This window comes from Alosa alosa, chromosome 14, assembly GCF_017589495.1.
Source record: "Alosa alosa isolate M-15738 ecotype Scorff River chromosome 14, AALO_Geno_1.1, whole genome shotgun sequence".
In the NCBI taxonomy this organism is placed as follows: Eukaryota; Metazoa; Chordata; class Actinopteri; order Clupeiformes; family Clupeidae; genus Alosa; species Alosa alosa.
The window spans coordinates 16,252,487-16,277,187 of record NC_063202.1 but is presented as its reverse complement, the minus strand read 5'-3'; the positions used below and the strand labels follow the sequence as shown (position 1 = coordinate 16,277,187).

The following is a 24,701-nucleotide window of genomic DNA, read 5'->3' as shown; positions in this document are numbered from 1 at the left end:
CTTTCTTTTTACTCCTGCTCTCCTTGCAGAGTGATGTATTCAGGCTACACTGATAGTGTTGTGCAGAGGCCCCCCTTCATATGATATTCTATCAAAATAGTCTAGATTAGAGGATGTTGACAAATGCTTTAACAGAAGTTAAACAGAAGGATCAAAAGAGTATATAAAACAAACAAAACAAACAAAAATTGAAACAGGTCTTACTGTTGTCTATATTACATATTCTGCAATTGGGATAAGGTTAGCTTTTCATGTCACTAAAAATGTATTCCAAAAATGCAAATCACACAATAATGAAACCTCATTCAATATGTTATATCACATACAAAGACAATGTTTGATTAAAAGCTTGAAATGGACTACAGGCATGATCTATTAGTCCGATATATTACCTGTGCCTATGGCCTAGTTGGGGCTGAGATTACTGTCATTATTTCTTCCTCGGAGGTAATGGTGACACAGTGAACACTTCTATTAACAAAGGCTAATGAACAGAGCTAATTGACCATGTAATTAAATTAAATGAAAGGGAAACATTAAGAAATATGGTACACCTGAAAGGACGTGTTTGCACCTAATCATATATGGGATTTTCAAGATAGAAATGAGGAAAGAGTGGATGGACTTTGTTCATTCATATTGGCCTTTGCAGTGCACCTTCTGGAGGCAATAGGCTCTTTGATTTCTCATGTGTTTGCCGAATCTGTAGGATTTTATTGTGGATATTAGTTACAGACATGGTGAGACAGGCTAGTTAAGGATTCAGCACCACATATAAAGTAAATAAAATATAAAGTAAAAGGGATTTAAAAACGTCCACCATACTTTTATATCTCTGTAATAAAAACAGAGATTCAACAGTCCTCCTGTTCTCCTAAAACCCTTTCTCTGTTCACCCTCCTTTATAAGGCAATGTTTATTCTGGTCACGACTCCTCATGACAAACTTGCACCCTCTCCTTTCCCCTTCTCCTTTGTATAAAAAGCAGCACTTCTATGAAAAGCAGCATCAAGACTCACCCACACAAACGCTTACTGACAAAACACAGACATATTGTGTGACTGTACCATGGGTTCTTGCTCATTCTTTTCCACATTTCACCACACCTCCCTTCCTAAATATAGCATTCACTATCCCACACACTATACACACACTGCCTTATTCAAGGAGAGCTTTTGCCCTGGCCAGTCTTTACTTTATGGAGTCAGTGTTTATGATAATTGTCAACAGCTTTGGCAGACTAAAAAAACTCCATGCAAGAAAACCACTAGACTGGCCAAACAGTAGTGGATGTTTGCATGTGTATGCATATATTTATTTGCGGGGTGTGTCACGTCTCTCTTCACTATAAATTAGTTTTTCTGAACCTAAAATTACAGAGAGCATCATAAAGATGTGTTCTTCTCAAGTACAGAAATATGAAGAGAGTGCATCACAAAATGATACTTTGTTATCTGTGAACGTGAATGTGATGCAGCTGTTCCCAGCCAGAGATCAGAGGTTCAGACTTTGACCGTGGGAGCTGAACTGAGAGAGGTTAGATGTTTTGCAGCTCCATCCAGCAGTTTCCAATCAATCCCCGACACTCCACTAAAATACACAGAACATTATCTTTCAAGTCCCTGTTCAACAGCATCAAGGCACAGCCTACTCTATTCCTACTATGTCAGATCTCCCTTGAGAGCAGGGTATTTTTGTATGATGGCATCAGCTAGCTTATACTAAACACATCATCTTGCAAGACAGATGAATGTGTCTTTCAGAACAACATGTGAGTCACTACTCACAAGCTAGCCAGTGCACAAAATCAGTGTTTCACTATTAACCTAGCATCTTTTGTTATAAGACGTTTTTATTCAAACGTTTTATTCAATAGGCCTAGATGCTTTAACATTTAGTGTGAGGTTAGGAATAAGGCCAGAAACCAGTTCATGTTTACTTCTTCCTTGGGAGCTCTGAGGACTTTAGGGTTTGTGTGTCCTGCCACACAGCCAGCCCAGGTGTAGGCCTACGGTTTTTTAGCTGGCCAGTGTGTCCCTCTCTTCATACTAAAAAAGCAGTCAGGGAGGGACCACCATCTGGAATGCCGGGAATGTTGAAATGTTATTTTTCTTGGAGAGTTTATTTTTGTGTTCCATCATAAACCAAGAGAAAGATCCTTTGTTTCATTTACACACAGGGTTAGCACAGTTACACTGGACTTCTCCATCTGTAGCCTACTCATTTTCCACACAGAATAAATAATCTACTGTAGCCTTATTGGAGTGACACTTCCAACAATCTGGATAGGCTTTTCTTTTCATCTCTGTAATCAAAGCCTAGGCTACCCAGTCAATCTGTAGTAAGGGAGGACACACTTCACACACAAAAAAGAAAAAAAGAAGAAAAATATTTTAGTAAATAAAAGTCGACAATCTTAGAATACATAGGCCTAAGGTACAATTTTAATTAAAAAAAAAAAAACTCACAAAAGCGCATTGCACACGTTATCACATAGCCTATTGGCATGTGTCACAAATGATGTGGTAGCCTAGGCTATATTTTGCTTTGAGTAGGCTAGCATCACCAAATAACTTAAAATATAACCACTTACCTTAGGCTAGGTCTATGTTGTGTTGGCGACTGTCTCCGCAGGCTACAGTATGCACGACACGTCAAAAGAAACACTGCGAAGACTCCCAAATGTTTCACACTTTACTCCTTTACTCCGACAGGAAAGGCAGCTCCTGATGAAAGACGAATCTCTCTCTCCTGACGTAGGCCTACTGATGTTAAAACTTTGGTTTGAACAGCAGCACTGTCCAAAACGTTTCCAATATTTTATATACACTATCACCCTCTAGTGGGAGCTGACAAACTTTCAGTTTTGAGAAGTGTAGGCATAGGCCTATGCTGCTTTCCCCTAATTAGCCTCTGCTACCCCTCCCTGTTCCACATGTTATTTGCTTCGTGTATTTTGTTTGATTGTCGCATGTAGACCTATTAATAATAATTTAGCCATGTGTTCGGTCACTTTTAATGTGTGCGTTACACTGCGTTATATTGTTGCAAGTAGGCAACATGATCAGGATATTGATATTTTTATTTGATTAATCGATAGTGTTTGCCTGAATTAATGCATGGAATTCTAACTGAAAGCTTAAATAAATGCTTTTGATGGAGTGAGTTGAATTACTTGAACTGTATTCGACTGCTTCCAATCCACCACAACTCCATTGGATGGTCCATGAGCTGAGATACAGTAAGGTGTGTAACAAAGTTTCACTGTCCATTGGTTAAGCAGTGTATGGTTAAGCATTATGTCCCGCCTTCCAGTTCAGCCCCACTTGCACGCGCGCCTCCTTTGCTCTGCCTGTCACTGCACGTACACGCTCCCGTCCTCCTCGTCCTCCTGTCGCTGCTGTGGACCCGACATTCCAAATTCGTTTCACGCGCTTCGGTATATAAAGCCCCCCTGTTCTCTCTCATCATGTCTGTGTCACCTGACAAACGACGAAAGATGGAGTCAGCACTAGAACAGCTGAAAAAATACACCGTGGTCGTTGCTGACACGGGAGACTTCAATGGTAAGACTGGGCAAGCGAACTTCATTGGGCTCTGAAACGTTTACTTGCATTAGCAAGCTAACTCTAGCTGGAAATGTATTTTAAAATTGAGAATGCAGTGCTTGCATCAGTGATACCTTGAAGTGCGGTAACCAGTCTAAAGAATCTAGCTTCAGTGCATCACTGCTTGCTCGCTAGATCTAGGCCGCCACGGTGCTTATTAGCTTGCTAACTAGCTTACTCTCAGTTCGCAAGGCAACAAGTTAGCCAGCTAGACACTTGCTACGTGCTCATCAGTAACGTTAATCCGATCGAAATGATCAACCACACTATTGCTCAGCCTTGACTGTAAACTCTACTGAGTGAAGACTAAGTTACATCTAAAGTTTAATGTTATCGCAACTCGGAAGTTTAACCTTGCATTTAGCATTTGCAGAAATAAGGTTAGCATAATAATGTAGCAAGCCACAACAGGGGAAGCCTAACGTTACATCTTGTAAGTTAATGTTTAACATTAAATTCACCGGACAGACAAGCAAACAAATGGCCTTGAATCGTGAGATTCACGTTTAATTACATTAATGCATGTCATGTAACGTCATGCTGTTACACTTGGAAAGGAAAGTTACTTCGGTAAGGTTAAGCGAACAGTGTTGTATTGCTGATGCACTTAGGGTTAGCCGTTTAATAGTCTTCACAAAGTCTACCACGGCAGTCACGCGTACTGGTCATTAGTACGGTCATGATTTGTTAAAACATGTGACTGGTACCTAATGGGTTTAAAATGATCATATGCACACCAGACCACAGGCATTTTCCGTAATTAACGGGGTGCGTATAGATTGCATTATTTATTAGAAACTTTGAATCAGGTGTTGACCATCATTTTTAGATTTTAGCTAGACTTGCTTTCTGCTGTGCAATATTCAGTCATGTCCTAACTTCTCGTGGGCACGATGAGGAAATGTATGTTGTGAAATTGATACATTTCCAAACTGTGCAAAACTCCGATTTCCTCATGCTTACAAAGTCACAGTGACGAGACAGAAAGTGACGTCACAACCGTGCGTTCCTGCTGGTTTGACCATCCAGCCACAATCGTTACTCGTTTCTCTAACACGGTCACTGCCACTTGTTGCATACAGGAATGATTTGAAACATCAGCAGATAATACAGCTGTTGAAATAAAGTGCTATGTTTTAAAATTGCCAGCTTCCTGAAGCTTGTATAGTATGCAGGTGTCGATGTAAGTGGCCATCCCTATTGTGTTGCTTTTTTGGGGGAATTTCCTCCTTCCTTGTTGGAGCCTTTTATCTCTTCTGAATACTTTTGAAATCTGTTCCTGAAATACTGGTTACTTCCTCCAACCAAATATGTGTATAGACAGTGGACCAAGAGTTTCAAATTTGTGTACGGAATTGAAATCCAGTTCTAGATGATTTCTTCTTTAAGATGCTTTGATTTCTCAAGACTTGATCTGCTTGGCTACGAAGATAGTGTGATGACACTGACAAGGTTGCTGAGATGTTGTAGTTGTCTGCTTTGTTTTTCAGTGCACATTCAGTGCAGCTCAATGGCCTATTCCAGCTCTTTCCTCTGTCAACCTTTCTGTCTGTGTCTCCGTCTCACTGCAGTTTGGCATTGAGCAACTCCGATCAGACAGCGTAGCTACACTGTTTTTCTTTGGAATTTGGTTTGATCTGTTCAGATATTGCTCCCCTAAAAATACTTCTGTCTTTGGGAATGATTATGACCTTATCTACCTCGAAGGCTGTATCAGTTGTAAACATCTTTGCTTGTAATGTTTGCTCAGCCACTCCCAGATATGATTCCCGCCTTATTCACAGTACTTTGATAACACAGAATTTGTCAGTGAGTGAGACATTCCTGGAGCTCATGTAATTTGTTTGTTAATGTGCAGTAGGATTATGGGCCGAGTTAAATATTTGACGTTCAGAGGGTGTGTGTGTGTGTGTGTGTGTGTGTGTGTACTCAGTCATCTGTCCACTGCTCTGTCCACTCCTAGGCCCTGTGGCACGCTTCATGTGTCTTCATTACACAATGACAGTCTGCACTCAGGGCATGTGTGTGCCACGCACTGGTCTTGGCTCTGTGAAAACTTTGTGTCAGCAATTATGCCTTTTAAAAAACTATGTTGGTTCTTCTGTTGGTCATGGTAGTTTGTTGCACAGATAAATTCAGCTGATAAGTCAGGTGCTGTTAAATGCAACTTTACCCGGGGCATATAGTTTGGTTCATATCTTTTGTCTATATATATAATTAGGTACACAGCTTTTTATTTGTTAAAAGAGAGCTGTGTGGAAGAAACTAGATGCATAAGAATTTGCAGGCTTGTGAAAGAGGTGACATCACAACTGGCGGAGTAGCCTACCACCTTGTGGCCATTACATGTACTGGCAAAATGGTAACTAAAATGTTGGCCTGGAAGGTAGGCTATTTGTCCTTGTGTAATTTATAATCCAAGGTATCCACAATATTCATGAGCCAACAATGGGCCTTGCCATGACACTTCAGTATTTAGAAATCCGTTTGTTTTAATTTTGTTCAGTGTTATAATTTTAATGTGATTAGTCATATATTATATAGCATATCTATATTGAGTGCAGAATTGTCAATATTTTGAAAAGCCGAATATTCTGGTGAGCCTGCTGAGACTCCACTAAATTATAATGTAAACAGAATGGACGGAAGATGAGAACCAGACAGAAATTGGGTTTCACGAATAAGGTGGATAGATAGATAGATAGATAGATAGATGTTTTGGAAAGAGTGAGGGACATGTATGTAATATTAAAGTCTCCAACAAAGGCATCACCGACTGTTAATCTGAATTCTTGAGCCATTTCTTGTAAGTGAACAATAGGCTGTTCAACCAGTTTGTAGTGGAATCAGTGTAGGTAAACAAAATTGAAATTGAAAGTGGTCACGGCTTCTTTGACATAAATAGAATGTAGGTTACTCTGTGCTTCAGTTCCTAATTATTGGTGGCAGCAGTGTCCAACTGCAAAAAGAGGACATTGAGGTCACTGAGGGATGTGGTATTGCTAAGCAACAATTGAATCCCAGTAATTCAATTCACTGCTGGAAGGAGCCAAGTGCAGGGCACTGGACAATGGGGCCATCCTGGACCACAGCCAAGCACACACATAGCCTAGTGGGGGAAGCTGCCATTGGCTTGACCATTACGGTATTTGGTGCCTAAATTGTTTTTGTTTGTCTTTTTTTATTTATTTTTTGTTCCCCCAACTGTTCTTTTTTTTTTTTTGTATTTAATGTTTTTTCAGCTGATTAACAAAACGTGTGTAAGTGTGTGCGCGCTGATGGTGTATCTGTTTGTCATTCTCTTTAGCCATCGATGAGTACAAGCCTCAGGATGCCACCACCAACCCGTCCCTCATCCTGGCCGCTGCCAAAATGCCAGCCTATCAGCACCTCGTGGATCAGGCCATCAAATACGGTATCGCCAAGGGCGGGTGAGGCCAGCGAATATGCATTCAGACACAAGTGTTACAGTTCTGGCTAGGGCTGCGCAATTAACCGATTTTTAATCAAAGCTGCAATTTGAACTGATGAAAATAGATAATCGCAACGGCTTCAACGGAATCATGCAGCTTGTTGCAACTCTGTGGTCAACCCAGTGGTTAATGTTGTCACATTTATGATTTTTATATTCATGTCATCCTACTTGTGTGACAGACAGTGAAGCTCACCTAACAGAAATGCTGTGCTTCTCATGCACTAGGCATCCTCACCAATCATAAGTGGCCCAACCTAAAGCGAAATTTGGGATGTTGAACCAAAGCTTGACTTTTTCAAATATTATATCATAAATCAAATCGCAATATCTATCAGAAATATGGCATGCAGCCCTAATTCAGACATAGCATGCTGAACCCATACATGCAAAATTAAATGTACAGTTTTAATCACGGCAGTCATTTATTTTTATATTATATTTACATTATGTTTAACAGGAGTGAGGAGGAGCAAGTTACCAACATCATGGATAAGCTTTTTGTCAGCTTCGGAGTGGAGATCCTGAAGAAGATTCCAGGCCGAGTCTCTACTGAGGTAGATGCCAGGTATGAGTATTGAATGTTTCACTTCATTCAATATTCAATATGTTTTCACTTCACTTCAGTTGAAGTTGCAGATTGTCAGGGCACCAACACAATGAGATGATCGTGTCGGACACTTTCTATTTGAGACGAGAATGTAGTGTTTAGAGTGTAATTCACTTGCCATGCACTTTGGTTGTACCTGATCATACAGTATATAGCCACGAGCAGAAACTGCCACCTTGATGTGCTGTGGTGGATGAAGACCATTGCCCAGTAGTTTGTTGTTGTTTACTAATTTGCCGTTTATTCTGCCTCCACCCGGTCCTCTGTGCCAGGTTGTCCTATGATAAAGATGAGATGGTGGCGAGAGCAAGGCGGCTCATTGGCCTGTATGAGGATGCTGGTATAAGCAAGGACCGTGTGCTGATCAAACTCTCCTCGACCTGGGAGGGGATTCAGGCTGGCCGGTAAGGCATGATGTTTTTTTTTTACATTTGGTATATTTTACCTTCCCTGTTACACTCAAATAAATATATATGTGCACATTTATACCTGCACAGGAAATGTACCTTGTTTCCGATTGTATCCCTTACATGCACAAAAAACAGTGTACTTTTTGTCCTTGACTATTTTTATTTGCATATTTATTTATTAGTTTGTTTATTTATGTCTTATTAATCGAGTGCTTCCTCCATTTGAGTTGCGTGTAAATAAGCGTTTTCATTGTGTGTGTGTTGCACAGGGAGTTGGAGGACAAGTACGGGATCCACTGCAACATGACGCTGCTCTTCTCCTTCGCCCAGGCAGTGGCTTGTGCTGAGGCCAAGGTCACCCTCATCTCCCCCTTCGTGGGCCGCATCCTGGACTGGTACAAGGAGAACACAGACCGCAAGAGCTATGAGCCCAACGAGGACCCAGGTACTCACAAGGGATAGTAGTCGGTGTAGGAAAACAGCACCTGCTTAATAGGAAACTAAGTTCTATATGCCAAGATGTACCAAAGATTGCTTACTTCCCACTGACCCAGAGACTTTTGAATTGCACCTGCTTATGTGTACTTTATGTCCCAACGCAGAGTCCTTTAATGCAAAGTCTTTTCACTTCAGGTGTGGTAAGTGTCACAAAGATCTACAACTACTACAAGAAGTATGGCTACAGCACAGTGGTGATGGGAGCCTCCTTCAGGAACACCGGCGAGGTGAAGGCCCTGGCCGGCTGTGACCTGCTCACCATCTCCCCAGGGCTGCTAGGGGAGCTCAGCCAGGACCACGACACGGTGACTCCCTGCCTCACACCACAGACGGGTAAAAATGGCTCTCTACACTATATACTACATAACTATGTTACTAATTATCTTTACACTATATAAGTATGTTACTAGTGATTTTATGATTGATTTTAAATACATTGATATGCCCTGTTCCTCCAGCCAAGGCTGCTGACCTGGATAAGGTGCATCTGAATGAGAAGGACTTCCGCTGGCAGCACAACGAGGACCGCATGGCTGTGGAGAAGCTTTCGGACGGAATCCGTAAGTTTGCGGCAGATGCCATCAAGCTGGAGACGATGATTAAGGTACGCACAAATGTGTGGTCTGTTTGTTTGTTTAATTTTTGCCTTATGGTGGAAGAATTGTGTGCAGCATCCACTTGTTTGAAATATGAATGTGACGATGAACAAATCGCATCCACTAAAACGGGTGTTTTCGTTGTCCTCCTGTTGACCTCCTAGCTCCAGCAAGTCTTTTATCCCTCATAGCACAAAGTAGTATAGGTGATGATTCATGGGGCAACCTCTTGAGCAATGTTGCTGGGCAACCACAGAACTAGTTCCATGTGTTCTTATTGGATGATTATGACGATGATGATTTATAGTCCCTTTCCCACAGGGAGTTCCTCAGTTCCCTCTCAAATTTAAATTTCCTCTGATCAGTTAAAACATTTTGAACATGAAATAAAAATGGATTTCTTTATTTTTTTTTTGTAGGAGAAGATCCAGAATGTAAAGAATGGACAGTGAACGGGCAAAGACAGGGGCAAGCACTTGCGGGACCAATCCCCCACTCCCCCCCGACTCCCTCAGCATACTGCCTACCAGACCTGCGGTGTCCACCTACTGGTTGGGATTGACTCTGACAACTGATTGGTCTCTATCAAAGCAGGCTATTCTGTAGCTTTAGACTTGACCCCAATAAACACGTTAGAAATGGACACCTCCTGGCGAGCTGGTCAAAAAAAAAAAAAAAAAAAAAACCTCAAAGATGGACTGAAGGTCTAGCTCTGCTGAGCAGTGACATTTGAAATAGTGGACCAATTGCTTTGAAATTGGACTCTGATGACTCTTTATAAGGACTGATGTACTACTGATACTTACAACGGTTGAGTGGATCTTTGACTCTTAAATCTATCAAAATTATGACCATTCCTGTGAAAAAAAAATATGACCATGTTAATAATTTGTAGCCCTATCATTAAAAATAACCTGCCCTCACTGCTTTGTGTAGTCTTGTGTGGTTTTATTTGCTTGATTTGAATAAGTCATCAATTGAATTTTATCTACCGTATGACTCGGCAATATGTTTGAAGGGGGACTGATTGTAAGGCCAGAGTGTGAGTATGAGAAGGGATATCCAAGAGTTATTGGTCTATGACAAACGTGAAGTAAAGGCAGGAACTTTAATGTAGTTTTATTCTGCATTTTTGCAGTCTGATATGAGAAGAATGAATTTGCGATCTTAGCTCCATAGGATGTTGTCAGGCAGTCTAGGCATAACTCCAAATTAACTAAAGGTGATGAATTAGTTGTTTTTAATTTAAAATAGGTCATCCATGACCCAGATTACTGTACAAAAAAAACAATGTTACAAATCTCCATAACAACTGACTGTATGACTGATGATGATTGGCAACCATCTTTAGAAATGGTGGCCATGTTGGGTTTTTTCTTGGCTAACATTAATTTCTTAAAACCAGCCCAACGGGGAACCACATGCTAAATGTTATCTTGTTGATTTTAGGTTGATTAGGGCAAAATATGTAGTTAGCCACCCATTAATCCTTATGCAGCCTTAATGTAATCTACCCATTAAAAACATTTATCTGGGCATCCTAGTGCTAAATTCACTTAATTCAGACATACACCTTTCAAGGATGGCCAGAGGCTATCCAAGTCTTGCAGAGCTGGTTCCAGTGATTCTCTTGAATGCTACAGGCCTATCACTCAAAAGTGTCGTCAACACTGACGTGTTGCTCAACAGGTGGAGCAAGCTATAAGCACAATCATTCAGGGGTGCACACATACTCTACTCTACTTACAGCACACTGCCCCCACCTACCCACACACGCACTACAGCACACTACACCCCTCCCCCCATAAATGCACAAATAGGCTGACACCAGACATAATTTCACTGCATTTCTTACTTCCAGTAACTATATGCATGTGACAATAAACTTCCTTGTATCCTTGTATACTGGAAATCTAAATTTTGTCAAAGTCTGAACTGTGGAATATTGTAGAGGACCCATAGACCCTCCTGGAACTATTACCACCACTGTTGTCAACCACAATGAATTAATATTTGCATCCAAGATATATTCCCTTTACTATATTATATTGGTTTTAATACATGGGTTGCATCTTGATTCTGATACATTTTCTGGCTGCAAGATTGGCTCAGAATAAAGGCCACCCATAAGTTTATCCTCACTGATTGGAACCCTTATAGGCCACATCAAAGTGTAAGATGTCAGGTCTTTTATGAGTGTTGGTTAAACCAGTTTGCCTTCTTTCTGTACATACCAATAGTTTTAGTCAGGAGATCCTAGCCTTACTGCACACCTCCTCACCAAGTTAGTTTCACTAGTTTTGGATTTGCTTTCGGGGGTAAAGGACCTAACCTAAACACCTAGCAAGTAAGTTATTCAATATGTTTTATTAAGATTAACTTACATTGTGACCCTTGTGACTTTAGTTTATTATTGAAAATGACATAGAATTTGAGTTGTTTTCACCAGAGTTATCAGAGTTTACTCTTATTTTGGCCAAATTGGTTGGTACTTGATAGGTTGCTTAGTGTTGCCATCTATGCACTTTAATCTGATTGTTTTCTGATAGTGATAAATGAAATGAGCTCTGGGTGTTAAAGCATTTTTCTTAGATTTTATATAAAATTGCATACGAACATAGGCTAAATTGTAACATGTTTCAATTTATTTATTGCTATTTATATGATCATATTTGTGATATTTCACATTTCTGTTTAGGGATTAGTAACACCTTTTAAGGCCTAGAAATCTTTCTGAGTCTAAAATTGCACTTGCTATTTATATGATCATATTTGTGATATTTCACATTTCTGTTTAGGGATTAGTAACACCTTTTAAGGCCTAGAAATCTTTCTGAGTCTAAAATTGCACTTTGGATTTGTGAAACTCTGTGCTGGACTGAGTTCAAACAGCTCTGACACCAGAAAAATGTTAAAAATTCTGACCCTTCGCAAGCATAAGCAAATTGCGCTTCACACTTGCACAACATGTGACGTTGAACTTTGGTGATCATACACTTATGCTCTATCATCTTTTAATCCTGGTATTTGACAACACACTTTATCAGAGTTTACTCTTATTTTGGCCAAATTGGTTGGTACTTGATAGTTTGCTTATGTTGCAGTCTATGCACTTTAATCTGATTGTTTTCTGATAGTGATAAATGAAATGAAAGCATTTTTCTTTCGATTTAATATAAAATTGCATACGAACATAGGCTAAATTGTAACATACATGTTTCCACTTGATCTCGAGTTAACATCTAGATTCAGTGACTTGTCATTGTTTGGAGTTTTCATTTTTACGTCATTCAATGACAGATTTTTTATATTAATCTGATAATTTATTGCTATTTATATGATCAAGTTTGTGATATTTCACATTTATATTTAGGGCTTAGTAACACCTTTTAAGGCCTAAAAATCTTTCTGAATCTAAAATTGCACTTTAGATGAGTTCAAACAGCTCTTATGACACCAGAAACATTTTAAAAATTCTTACCCTTCACCAAGCATAAGCAAATTGCGCTTTACACAGAACATATGACGTTGAACTTTGGCGATCATACACTTATGCTCCATCATCTTTTAATCCTGGTATTTGACACTTGAAAATATTTCTACAATTTATGATTTGTGAATTTGGCACTTAATTTCTGAATTTCCGAAATGAAAATAATAGTCAAGTTAATTATTGTTTGAGTACCAAAAGTGACTTTGAGTTGTTTCTTCATGAACATCTGTCATATTTTGAGGAAGTTAAATTGTACAAAGAGAGTAAGATATTTGATATCTCTTAATCTCACAGACTGTGCAACACTATTCTTTGATAGAGGTTTGTCTTCGATTTATCAGGAAAACATGCCTTTGAACCCTTGATAATGGTTGATGTAGTTTTTTGTTTTTTTTTTCAAAACACTTGCTATCTTTAACAGTGTTACATTGCATAATTACAGTAATATTTCATAACGCACTCAAGTGTTATTTTACTGTAACAACAATAGTAGTCCAAAGGTATCAAGTATTAAACATCAGCCTTTTGCTGAAAATACAGTATTTTTCATAAGTGGCAATATTCTATGCAACAAATGAAAAACAAAATAGCAAATAGTACACAATAATAAAAATAACTTTGTATTTAGATAATATATTTTAATATATAATATATATTTTTGTATTTAAAAAAACACCATCAAAGACAAGCAATTCAAAGAATGTCTTTTTATTTGTACAGAACTGAACATCCATCCTAAAATAGGCCTGTTTCTGGTCCCGATGTCAAGCCAAACTTTGTGGTGGAGGCAGGCACTGATCCTAAGTGTTTTCTTATTGATACCACGCTGTAAAGCATCCCTTTTAGTGGCCATCATTAACACCGAACCTTTGGATGGAAACAGTGCTGAGGTAATATTTCTCCTTTTAATTTTGGTGTTTACCTGTTGGAACTCATTTGGTAGAGTGCAGTAGGCCTACAGTAATTTCCCATTTATTAGCTGCATTATGTAGGCTATAAACTGCAGGACAGTGTTTTATGCAAATAAATAAATAAAAAAAAAACAATATATTGACCGCACCCTTGTATTAACCACAGTGCCCAATAGCCCAATGAATCAGTTAATAGTTCTCAGTTAATAAACGGGAAAGTACGGTAGGCTACTAGCTTTATGTGTCTTCATATTCTTGACATTGTAAAAGGACCGGTAAATTATTTGGACTACATGAATTCAAATGTGTGGACACTGATCACTTTTTCTCTCTGTCCAGGTGAGGGCCCACTTTAGTGTGATCGCCCCTCTGCCTTGTCCATCTCTCCTGGACAGTGTGTGCAATGACGGCAATTCATTATGCATTGCACACACTGTTCCCTCCCCCCTGCAAGGAGGTCAGCCTTCCCCTGGTTGGTGTGTCCGCCAATGGCAGAACACTGTACCCAGCCAGCATTCCTCCAACATTAATCTGGGGTAAGTGAGTACATTTCAACATTTCAACACTGGATGGTTTTGTGATCTAAACCTGTGTCAAGAAAAGAATTTAGTAGTAGTTTTAGTAATAGTTGCAGTAGCATGATAGTATGAGTAGTAGTAGTGGTTATAGTAGCAGTAGTAGTTGTGGTAGTATTAGTATATATGTATATATATATATATATACACTTTTTACAAGTCCAGAGTGCTAACCAGTGGGCCACGGCTGCCCAAGGTGAAGCACACACTAATTCCGTAGTAGTAGTAGTTATAGTAGCAGTAGTAAGAGTAGTTGTAGTTATAGTAGTAGTGGTAGTATTAGTAGTAGTAGTAGCAGCAGCAGCACTGCCCAGCTATGTACCAGCTAGCTACCATTACACTCAACACCAACTCATCTACATCCAAGCTGGGTTTGACTTTGTTTGGGTGGGCAAGACATAATGCTTGGGTGGGCTTAGCCCACCCTAGAGCCGGTCCTGAGTAGTAGTGGTAGTAATAGTAGTAGTACTAGTAGTAGTTGTAGTAGTAGTAGTAGTAGTAGTACTAATGATGGTGGTGTTAGTGGCTGTACTATATTGATGACAAAACTACAAAACTTCTAAGGAGTAGATGTCTCTACTACCCTTTAGGTCCGATGTTGGTGTTGTGCTCTCCACAAGAGCAGACCTGTCTACCCGCAAGGACACACGAAAGATGAACCGGTCTCCATTCTCAGCTCTGATTCCTCCAATCAGGTAAAAGCTTGAGCTCTTCGAGTCTATTATTATACATTACACCAAGGAGTGCAAAAGAAAACATCATACCGGCCATTTCTTTATGCTCCCAAATTAGGGTAAATACAAACTGCTCTCGTGACATCCCCCTGAGTGTGTACGACCTCGATGGAGATAGAGTTAGGTGTCGATACGCCCGTGATGATCTCGGAGAGTGCCATGGGAACTGTCCGCAGCATGCTTTTTTTCTGTTAGATGAGGTGAGTTTGAAAAGCCTGACAGTCCTACCTGCTTATCGGAGACCTCACTCAGCAAGTGGCTTTGCCTCACTTTTACAAGCTGCTCTCAATGTATAGCCTACTCCCGTATTTTCTCCCTTTTCGACAGGCGTCTTGCACTCTGAGGTACAAAGGAGGAGCATCTGAGGGACAATACTCTGTGAAGCTGATGGTTGAGGATTTTCCCGTTCCTAAACCTTTTGTCCAAATGGAAGAAAAGGCATTCAGTTCAAATCCTATCTTCCTCTCCATCACAGGTGAGATTTGTGTTAATGCTTAAGGCACATGGTTTTGTGGTATGGGTTATATGTCCAGTTACTAGATGATACTACTTAAAAAACAACTGAATTAATTTCATGACATTAATCTGATTACACAGCTATAGAAAAAAATATTTTTGGTTATTGGTTATTGGAGTTAAATCAATTTACCCCCACCAATCATGTTATGTACAAAGATACAGATGCTAATTATGGGTTGGATGGAAACATATCTGTCACGTGAATCTGCTTTGTTGTTCTAGTGGAGAACAAATTATCGGACTGTTCTGTGCTGCCTGTATTTGTTGATGAAAGCCCAGATGAGAATGCTATGATTTCTGTCCTGCCATATGAGGAGGTGAAATTCAATGTCACCATTCGTTCAGAGGCTGAAAAGTATGGAGAAACTGTTCTATTTTTTCCCATAACATCTAATTACATAAATATTTACTAAAACCATCTTAAACCATCCTGAACATCTTCTTCCTTTTTCTTTTTAAAGTGTATTGGAGATGGCCATTGCTGGTCCCCCCAGCCTGTACATATCCCCACTTCAAAATACACAAGAATCTGAGAAATCAGTCACTCTGGCATGGGTCAGAGGCCCTAATGACCTCAGCCGTTTGCTGTCCATTTGTTTCACTGCAAATACTGACAGGTGAATCACTGCATAAAATTAAGTCAAAATATGTGTTAGCTGACATTATCTGTTGAACTTAAAATGCATTAAAACAGGTTTTCTCTGTAATCATTAATGTAATTGTGTGTGTCAGTTGTCACATTAGTCAGTTGATTAGTGAATATATCTCATTGATAAAATGAATGTAATTTCTCAACTCATCATTTGAGACAACATAGTTATGGTGAAAAAAAAAACATTTTTACTAATGGATTTCTTTGCAGTTTGCAGTCGGAGATTCGGTGCATTTGGCTTCAGCAAAGTAAGACCCTTCTGGAATAGTATACATTTACATTACAGTTACATGTATTTATTAATTTGGCAGGCGCGTTTATCCAAGGTGATTTACAGCAATAGAATAACAGCTATTAACATTTAAGAATTTTTAACAGACCTACAGCTACAGCAATATAATAAACAGAGTCAATATAGTATACACATTGTAATTCAGTTTGGAACATTTTCTGTAAACTGAGATTTGATAACGTGCCCTGTGAATAAGCAGCCCAGCTTTAACAGTCTCTTCCCACTCCTCCATCTGTTCCCATTCCTCTCAGGACCTATGAGCGACTTGCCCGCTGGCACAGGTATAGTAGCATGCAAACATATCACACAATTGCTCTGTGTCATCCTACTCTGATACTCTTATAAATCTGTCTGTCTGCAGTCAGTTTGGTCTGACTGTTGGGGGAAAATCATTGCTGTAGACGCATTTGTCTGATTGATATGAACTTTGACTTGAATATGTTGAAACAGAAAGTGACACTAATTGCATCCTCTGTGTCGCCCATCCCAGAGCTTAACTGTATCAACAGCACCATGTCTCTGGTGCTTCCCATCTCCACCATGTCTGATCTGCCCTTGAATGACCTTCAGCTAAACGATCCTTCCTGCGCCGTCTTCCACAACACTACTCATGTGACTGCTAGCTTTTCACTGAGTAGTTGTGGCACGAAGACAGTGGTAAAAAAAGTTTCTGCATATAATGCTTATACAAGGAGCTTAGAAAATACTTGAAGGTCATATATATATATATATATATACTGTATATGTATATAGCCTATATATACTGTATATATTGGATGTTAAACTCATTCTTGGTTTCTTCTTTCTTTCCTCTCCTAACACTTCCAACCATCTAAAACACTTAACATGCACTTACCATGCACTTCCCTTATTCATTCTAATTCCACCTCTTTCTCCTTCTACCACCATCTCCTTCAGTAGACTTGATTAGTACTTATGTTTCTGCACTCCCATCCTCTGATAGTATTGTTACGTAAGGTCTCCTCTGCATAGTAGTATTTACTGTTACGATATAATGATGACTTGGTAAATGTATGCCTACAATGTTTTATTAAACATCAGTCATCATGTTCATTTTAATGAATAGGAAGGAAATGTAAGTAATATCCAATGCAGACAAAATTCTGTGATATCTCCTGTGAGTCATGTGTCATCTTCCGTGAGTCTCGTGAGTTTTGTTCATCTTTATTTGTCTTTAAGCACAAATCCATTAGAAAGTCAGGGCCCTAGGAACATAGGACCCTGGGAACATAGGACCCTGGAAACATAGGACCCTTTTTCATGTTCCCATTATCTACCATATTAATCTGGGAAACATAGGACCCTAGGAACATAGGATCCTGGGAACATAGGGATGACCCCGTTGTACCTTGTTACCCCTACTTAACTTCATATACTTTTCTTAAAATATTCTAGTTGTTCGTGGTTAAATGTTACCCTATATGAATTCACTTGCCACATTCCGAAGTAGGCTACTGCCAATCCATCAAAACGTTGAAGTATTGTGTTCTGATGCTTTCATGGACTCTCTATGGGCTTCTCCCTTGACTGTATGCCTCCACATCCCCCACATACTTCCCCCGATTCTCTGCGAGCTTCTCCTGACTAAATAATTTTTCTACTGTGCGACAGAAGGTCGCATGCATGCCATCCTTGTTAGCCTATTTTTACAAAAACGGCTGCTTCGGGGCCATAATGTGAGATACAAGGTAATGGAGCGTTTCATACATTCTTCTTTAGAAAGAAACAATGGACAAATAGAGTCTTTAAACGCTTCAGATGTAAAGTTATTCGCTGTCAAAGTCACGCCAAAATGAATGGGGTTCAATTGAATGCTAGCAGTTGGTGATAGCTTATTAGCCTCAGGCAGGTAACACAAAGCACATGGGGAACAGGCAAAAACAAACACAGGACAATACACAAAATGGCCACCAGGGTGGCACAAATCCAACGGTCCGGGCCAGATCCTGACATAAGGCAATTTCATATTTTGTAGCAAACTTGGTCAGGGACCCCCTGACAATGTGCTGCTGACCCCTGGGGGTCCCCGGACCCCACTTTGAGAACCAATGGTGTAGGCTACCTTTAAAGTATCTGCTTACTGAGTGTAATGTCATTTTTTCCCCAAGCACTCTGGTTCAGAGTTGGTGTACACAAACACACTGAGGAGCACTGGTGTGTCCTCCCCCATCACCCGGCGGCCTACGCTGATTCTGCCCCTGGCCTGCCGGATCGCAGGGCGGGAAGCTCAGGGCCCCCACTACAAGGTCATCATTCCCACAGAGGAGAAGGTGTTTGGGAAGGTGATCTTCTGGTTGGAGTTCCATCGTCCAGGGGAAGGCCCGTTGGGCAATTTAACCCGCATCGGTCAGTTTAGGAGGTTTCCGAGGGAGGCTAGAGTGGCGATGAAAGAGGTCAACAGACTGGAGGAGCTGGACTTGTACGTGTTCTCCAACAGCTCAAATACACAGGCCCAGCTTCTCATGGGTGGATGCAAAGAATCTGAGACGGAGGACTTTGCTGATGCTTCTCCTATTGTAGAGAATGGGTCAGTAGCCTTGTGGTGGTTCCATGTTTTCTCTGCTTTCATCCTGCTTTTCAATCCCCTTTCACCCCCGAAAAACAAACATTTGTGACACAAATTAAGAAATCTCTCTCTCTCTCTCAGGTGTAAACGTGACAACAAAAGTCTCGAAATCCTCATACAAACTCCGACGATTAAGGTCTACCGACTTAACCTGGCTCAAATCAAAACTGTGGGGAACACGGTAGGTTAATGAACTTCTATTTTGTTTGCTAACAGATGTACTTATTGTAAATTTCTCACTTTTGAATATGTTGGCCTATATGCCAGTCCATAAGGATCACATAGGCATAAGGCAATATAACTTATTCTAATCTATAGATCTAATGTAAATAGGAGCCACTAATCAGTTATAGTGAGTCTCCATATCAAAATGGAGAATGCATGCCAAATGCAGAGGCAATGACCATCAGCTCGACCCGATTATGATGCGGAGATTTGTTTAGTGGACAACTGAAACAGTAGTCCAATAGAACCTCAGCACAACCATGAAGTAGGGTACGGATGCAACTTCTTAGCCAAAAATGATTTCAGGAGGTGTTGTTTTCATAATTTGACAGGTGCTGATTCAGCGCTCTTGAGCACTCAAAAATGAAATGTGCATACTAGGCTACTTGATTCGTCAGTGACACTAAGCTGGGCTGCTAATTTCTTTTTCTACAGTATATTTTTGGGCATTTCACCTTAGTTCATTGATAGGAAAGTGAAGAGTGACAGGAAGCAAATGGGAGAGAGAGCTGGGATCCAGAAATGACCCTGGGTCAGATTCGAACAAGGGTCTCCCCATGGGCACTTGGACCCAAATGTGATACGGAAGTTGCAACCACTTGCACCTCTCTAGGTTGTTGATTTAAATCCCATGTATGAGGCAGCTTGTTGGACAGCACTTGGCAGAATGCATTCATCTCATGAGTGTTGGATTCACACTGATTTTGCTGTGCATGTATGCAAATAGTTGTCAGCAGACATTCAAGCAGTTCAGAGAGTATCCTCTCAGCAGCAGGTGACTCTGCATAGAGGAATCCTTGTGGGTGTGTGTATGGGTGACAGACAGATCATAGAGAAACCCACCATCCATCAGTAACCTTGGTTCATTTTATTTATTGATGGGGCATTGATATACCCAATACCAGCAGAACCTTTATGCTTAGCACAGAGTTGTTCAAGAAGCATGAAGAAGTAAAAGTGATCCAGATGGAATGGGTGAGCTTTGTTTTGTAACTCCAAAACAAACAGTCTCTAGCTTAGAGGCTTACAGTACATGCTGAAAGTGTTACATTTAAAGTATTCTATGAGAATAAAAAGTTAAATGAAACAAATGGGAAAAATATATTTTTTCTTTACTTGATATGTATTTGCAATTCTGGAATGGGCCAAAGCTGTTATGGTTGATCAACAGGTAACTATTTGTTTTGCACACCTTATGCACACCCAAATGACAGTACCTGGCTATGCTACTGTTGCATAGCTGCATTCCATGCAGTTGACATGGCAACTTCCAAAGAAGTTGATTATGTTCTGAGGGAGGTCAGATAATATAATATGTAAGGGATGATTGTATTGTCCACCGGTAATTATCAGAAAATAAGTCCCGACAGGGAGAACAGAACCCCGACGTGCAGTGGACGATCTTGACAATATCCCTTACTTAACAGACCTCCGAACATTGGGAAGGCCCATTCGTGTGAATGGAACTTTCTGCAGCACTCTGAAGAGCCGTGTAATAAAGGCCTATAATATACTGCTCAAAAAAATGAAGGGAACACTTCAATAATACACTGGATCGGTACTCTGACACTGTTTGGTTCTGAGCACAAGTAAAACTTTTGAGGCGAGTGTTTTATTTTGCAAGAACTGTCAGACATTCTGTGAATGTTTGAGAATGGAGAAAAGGGTGGAAGGTTTCAAAAAATGTGTTTTAACAATTGTGGAAAACTGTAAGTGTTCCCTTAATTTTTTTGAGCAGTATATATTATAATGATAATAATAGTAAGAAGAAGAAGAAGAACTAATGATAAAAAATAGGCCTACTTAAAAAGTAACTTTCTTGATACCCAAGGTATGGAAGTGAATCCTAGAGCTTAGGGATAACATGACTAAAGCTCTTCCCATAGTGATGTCATTGTGGTATGTTACACATCTGTATTGAATCTGATGTCCTGTACCTATATAGTTCGGTGTGTGAAAATGTGTACCTTTACACCTCTAATTCTTGAATGAATAACTATGGAGCTAAATTTGTCTCAATAATATTTGTATATGCGCAGAGGGGGATTCACAAATATTTCTTGATTTGCATGTGTGTTTTGATATCTACAAATGAAAAAAGTCATATTTGTAACTCGTATATTGATTTTTACAAATATAGATGTGCATTTGTAAATAAAATGCCATTTGTAAAACCGAAAATTTCATTTGTGAAATGTGAGTCTGCATTTGTGGATTCTTCGCTTTCCAAAGTTACGTGTTTTTGAGACGTTCTTCACATGAAAGTCACACAAATCCACACGTAATGTGGAATTCACCGGCACACAGAAATCGCAATCCAGTAGATGGCGACATCCACAAATATTTCTTGACTTGCATTCGTGCTATGCTATGATCATGCTAATGAATGACGTCATTGACACGTTTGAAAGGCTTTTTAGAACAATTAAGTGACTTTAAAAAATATATGCTCAATCGGAAGTTCGGAGACAATGTGGGCAAAGCTAGCGCCACCATGTTTGTGCGCGGAATAAGGTGAAATGTTGCGCTGAGTATGGAGAGTCGGCTATAGTAGGCTACACTAACAGCAGTCAATGATTATGAGGATGAATACCACAAAAGACAAATGATAAAGGTAAATTCTACACATTCTACAAGTCATACTATTATGGTGATGAGCACTTTTTGAGCAATGTTGCTGGGCAACCGCATAACTTGTCATGTTGTCTGATTGGTTGATCATGGAAATTTGCCTACTGTACTGATAGATTAAAGTTCTTCGTAACTCTGTAGAATAACATGCGCTTATTAGCCTGTTTTTAGTCAACTTCTCCAAAGTATAAGTATATATAGTCTTTTGATCCTGTGAGGGAAATTTGGTCTCTGCATTTATCCTAATCCGTGAATTAGTGAAGCACACTCAGCACACAGTGAACACACAGTGAGGTGAAAGGTGCTAATTCTGGAGGGTAGGCCTACTGTAGATGTATGGTTGTTATCAGGTGATTTCATAGTATTTTTTTTGAAACAGAGAACATTTTTACTGAAGTATGTGAACAAAATTATCTCAGTGTATATTAATGCCAGTCATTTTTGCTAACCTAACTTATGACAAAAACCGAATGTCACTTAACAACAGAAGCGTTATGTCATAAACGTTTATGACTTAGCCTATGACACGTTCATGACAGTGTCATGTCACTCTTATGTTGATAGGCTACTGTCAAGTAAAGTGTAACCCAATCAAGCCTTCTTTACCACACCTTAGCTGAATGGAGTATTAAAATATGTAATGCATAAGTAGAAAAATGCGATCTCAGTCTCACATACGGTAAACAGTATGCTTCAAACGGATGCTTTTGCAGTGTTCAAACTGTATATTCGACTGCTCATTCTGCAAGACATCTGACAAAAAAATCTGACATGGCAGAAATCCAATCAGATCGGATTATTATGTCTTCTACTGAAATCTGGCATCCTGAGCCTGCTCAAACTTCATAACATATCGTAGGCCTACAGTAATGCAGCCGGAGTCAAAAGCCGGAGATATTGATCATGCATATGGCAAAGAAAGACATGAAATCGTTGGTCTTGGAATTTTGATCGCAGTTAGACCTCAGATTAACCTCAGGTTAGTACCCCGGCATTACCACAAGGAAATGGTCGTACGTCAAGTTTGAACCTGACGTGGAGATAAGCACTTTTCCACGTCAAAGACGTTTTTTTATAAATCTCAGTGTTGGCATGGATTTGAGCGTACGCACGGCCTAAGATTAAATCTGTGCGTAAGAACGCTTTATAAATGAGGCCCCAGGACTTTTACTTTCTGAAGCTGGACTTTTACACCTCTGCATAGTCAAAGATAGGCCTACTTGGTACAGATTATGTTTTTGTAATCTACCATTGTGCATATCTGATGTTGACTTGATATTTTTGTGTCTCTTCCTAAAGATGTATGTCGAATGTACAGTGAGCCTTTGCGTAACCACGCAGGCTACTGATAGATGCCCAGGGCCATGTGATCCTGTTAATCCGAATGTTCTAGTGACCTCGATCCTTTCCAGTAACTATACTGTGCGCTCTGGGCCAGTCCTCCTTCTGGGTAGAGAAGTAACAGCAACAACCACAGTCCCTAAAACAACCACCCCACTGACCACCACCACTACTACTCCCACTACTACTCCTACTACTACTACTGTTGCTACAACCGCAGCAAACACTACAGCATCCTCAGGTGAAGTCCTGCACAGAACAGAGTTCCATACATTATAATGACATCATCCATACAGAACAGAGGGGACAATAATTTGGCACGTGTCTTTCTCTGACCACTCACATGTATCTCTGATTCTTTCCTGCCACAGCTTCAAAAAGGACTTCCAGCTTGGCTGCGGGAGTGATCATAGTGGTCTTTCACATGGTCTTCCTGTGTCTTCTCCACTGATAGAAGAGCAATCAAGATTCACCCCTGCAGACGAAACAACAGACTCACTTCACTTAATCACTTACTGAACTCACACCTCTTATTCTCTTACTTATCCAGTGTGTATTTAAATCAAGTAATTATATAGAAATAATACTGCCCATTCATAGTCCTTGCTCTGTAAATAGGAAACAAACAGCAACCAGCAATGTTGCTTCAGGGGCAAGGGGAGCTTGGTGTTTGATTGGCTGTTTGAACTGAAATATCAACAACCTTTCACTATGATCAAGGACTGTATATCACGATAGGGGTGTAACAGTGCACAAAAGTCATGATTAAGTACGTACCTTGGTGTTGAAGTCATGGTTTGGTTAATTTTCAGTACAGTAATCCTCTAAGTACTCCTAGCCTAACATTCACTGACAATATTACTGATGCTCAGCACATATAGAAATAGTGTTTTGAAAAGGTGTCAAATGTTTTTTGGCATGAATTAACTAAAGGTGTGGGAACTCGAATTTGAAACATGGTCTGCGCGCAAAAAAGCCTGTACTGTTGATTACCGTTTTTAAGACTGCATTCAGTACACATCTGTATTGAATCTGATGTCCTGTACCTATATAGTTCGGTGTGTGAAAATGTGTACCTTTACACCTCTAATTCTTGAATGAATAACTATGGAGCTAAATTTGTCTCAATAATATTTGTATATGCGCAGAGGGGGATTCACAAATATTTCTTGATTTGCATGTGTGTTTTGATATCTACAAATGAAAAAAGTCATATTTGTAACTCGTATATTGATTTTTACAAATATAGATGTGCATTTGTAAATAAAATGCCATTTGTAAAATCGAAAATTTCATTTGTGAAATGTGAGTCTGCATTTGTGGATCACCAGCACACGCATTCTTCGCTTTCCAAAATTACGTGTTTTTGAGACGTTCTTCACATGAAAGTCACACACGTAGTCCACACGTAAATAGGCCTACTTTAATTCACCGGCACACAGAAATCGCAATCCAGTAGATGGCGACATCCACAAATATTTCTTGACTTGCATTCGTGCTATGCTATGATCATGCTAATGAATGACGTCATTGACACGTTTGAAAGG

At 39.8% G+C, this 24,701-nt stretch overlaps 3 protein-coding genes across 3 annotated transcripts in view; 2 read left to right on the top strand and 1 right to left on the bottom strand.

The window, feature by feature from the left end:
- tspan4a (tetraspanin 4a) overlaps positions 1–2,750 on the bottom strand; it is a 62,874-nt gene extending 60,124 nt beyond the window's left edge. The window contains exon 1 of the mRNA XM_048262535.1: positions 2,594–2,750. The gene's annotated coding sequence lies outside the window, so the exon portion shown is untranslated. The remainder of the gene's footprint in view (positions 1–2,593) is intronic.
- Positions 2,751–3,339: 589 nt separating this feature from the next.
- taldo1 (transaldolase 1) lies at positions 3,340–10,120 on the top strand. The gene is made up of 8 exons (XM_048263592.1): positions 3,340–3,566; positions 6,916–7,039; positions 7,541–7,648; positions 7,963–8,094; positions 8,370–8,545; positions 8,734–8,931; positions 9,057–9,202; positions 9,614–10,120. Exons 1-8 carry the CDS (start codon positions 3,470–3,472, stop codon positions 9,644–9,646), a joined length of 1,014 nt encoding a protein of 337 aa, XP_048119549.1. The 5' UTR covers positions 3,340–3,469; the 3' UTR covers positions 9,647–10,120.
- A 1,340-nt stretch (positions 10,121–11,460) lies between these two features.
- Positions 11,461–24,272, top strand: LOC125306803. The gene is made up of 15 exons (XM_048262357.1): positions 11,461–11,541; positions 13,408–13,577; positions 13,938–14,134; positions 14,764–14,868; positions 14,966–15,107; positions 15,235–15,382; positions 15,649–15,781; positions 15,888–16,043; positions 16,289–16,326; positions 16,622–16,651; positions 16,861–17,027; positions 18,500–18,918; positions 19,039–19,138; positions 23,113–23,395; positions 23,526–24,272. The coding sequence occupies exons 2-15, from the start codon at positions 13,449–13,451 to the stop codon at positions 23,603–23,605; spliced, it is 2,127 nt and encodes a 708-aa protein (XP_048118314.1). The 5' UTR covers positions 11,461–11,541; positions 13,408–13,448; the 3' UTR covers positions 23,606–24,272.
- The last annotated feature ends 429 nt before the right edge of the window (positions 24,273–24,701 follow it).

Coding starts and splice junctions, on each gene's coding strand:
- LOC125306803 (XM_048262357.1), top strand. CDS start 13,449: ATGTCAAGCCAAACTTTGTGGTGGAGGCAGGCACTGATCCTAAGTGTT. Junction 14,135..14,763: donor TCCTCCAACATTAATCTGGG/GTAAGTGAGTAC, acceptor ACTACCCTTTAG/GTCCGATGTTGGTGTTGTGC. Junction 16,652..16,860: donor CGACTTGCCCGCTGGCACAG/GTATAGTAGCAT, acceptor CGCCCATCCCAG/AGCTTAACTGTATCAACAGC.
- taldo1 (XM_048263592.1), top strand. CDS start 3,470: ATGTCTGTGTCACCTGACAAACGACGAAAGATGGAGTCAGCACTAGAA. Junction 8,932..9,056: donor CTGCCTCACACCACAGACGG/GTAAAAATGGCT, acceptor CTGTTCCTCCAG/CCAAGGCTGCTGACCTGGAT. Junction 9,203..9,613: donor AGCTGGAGACGATGATTAAG/GTACGCACAAAT, acceptor TTTTTTTTGTAG/GAGAAGATCCAGAATGTAAA.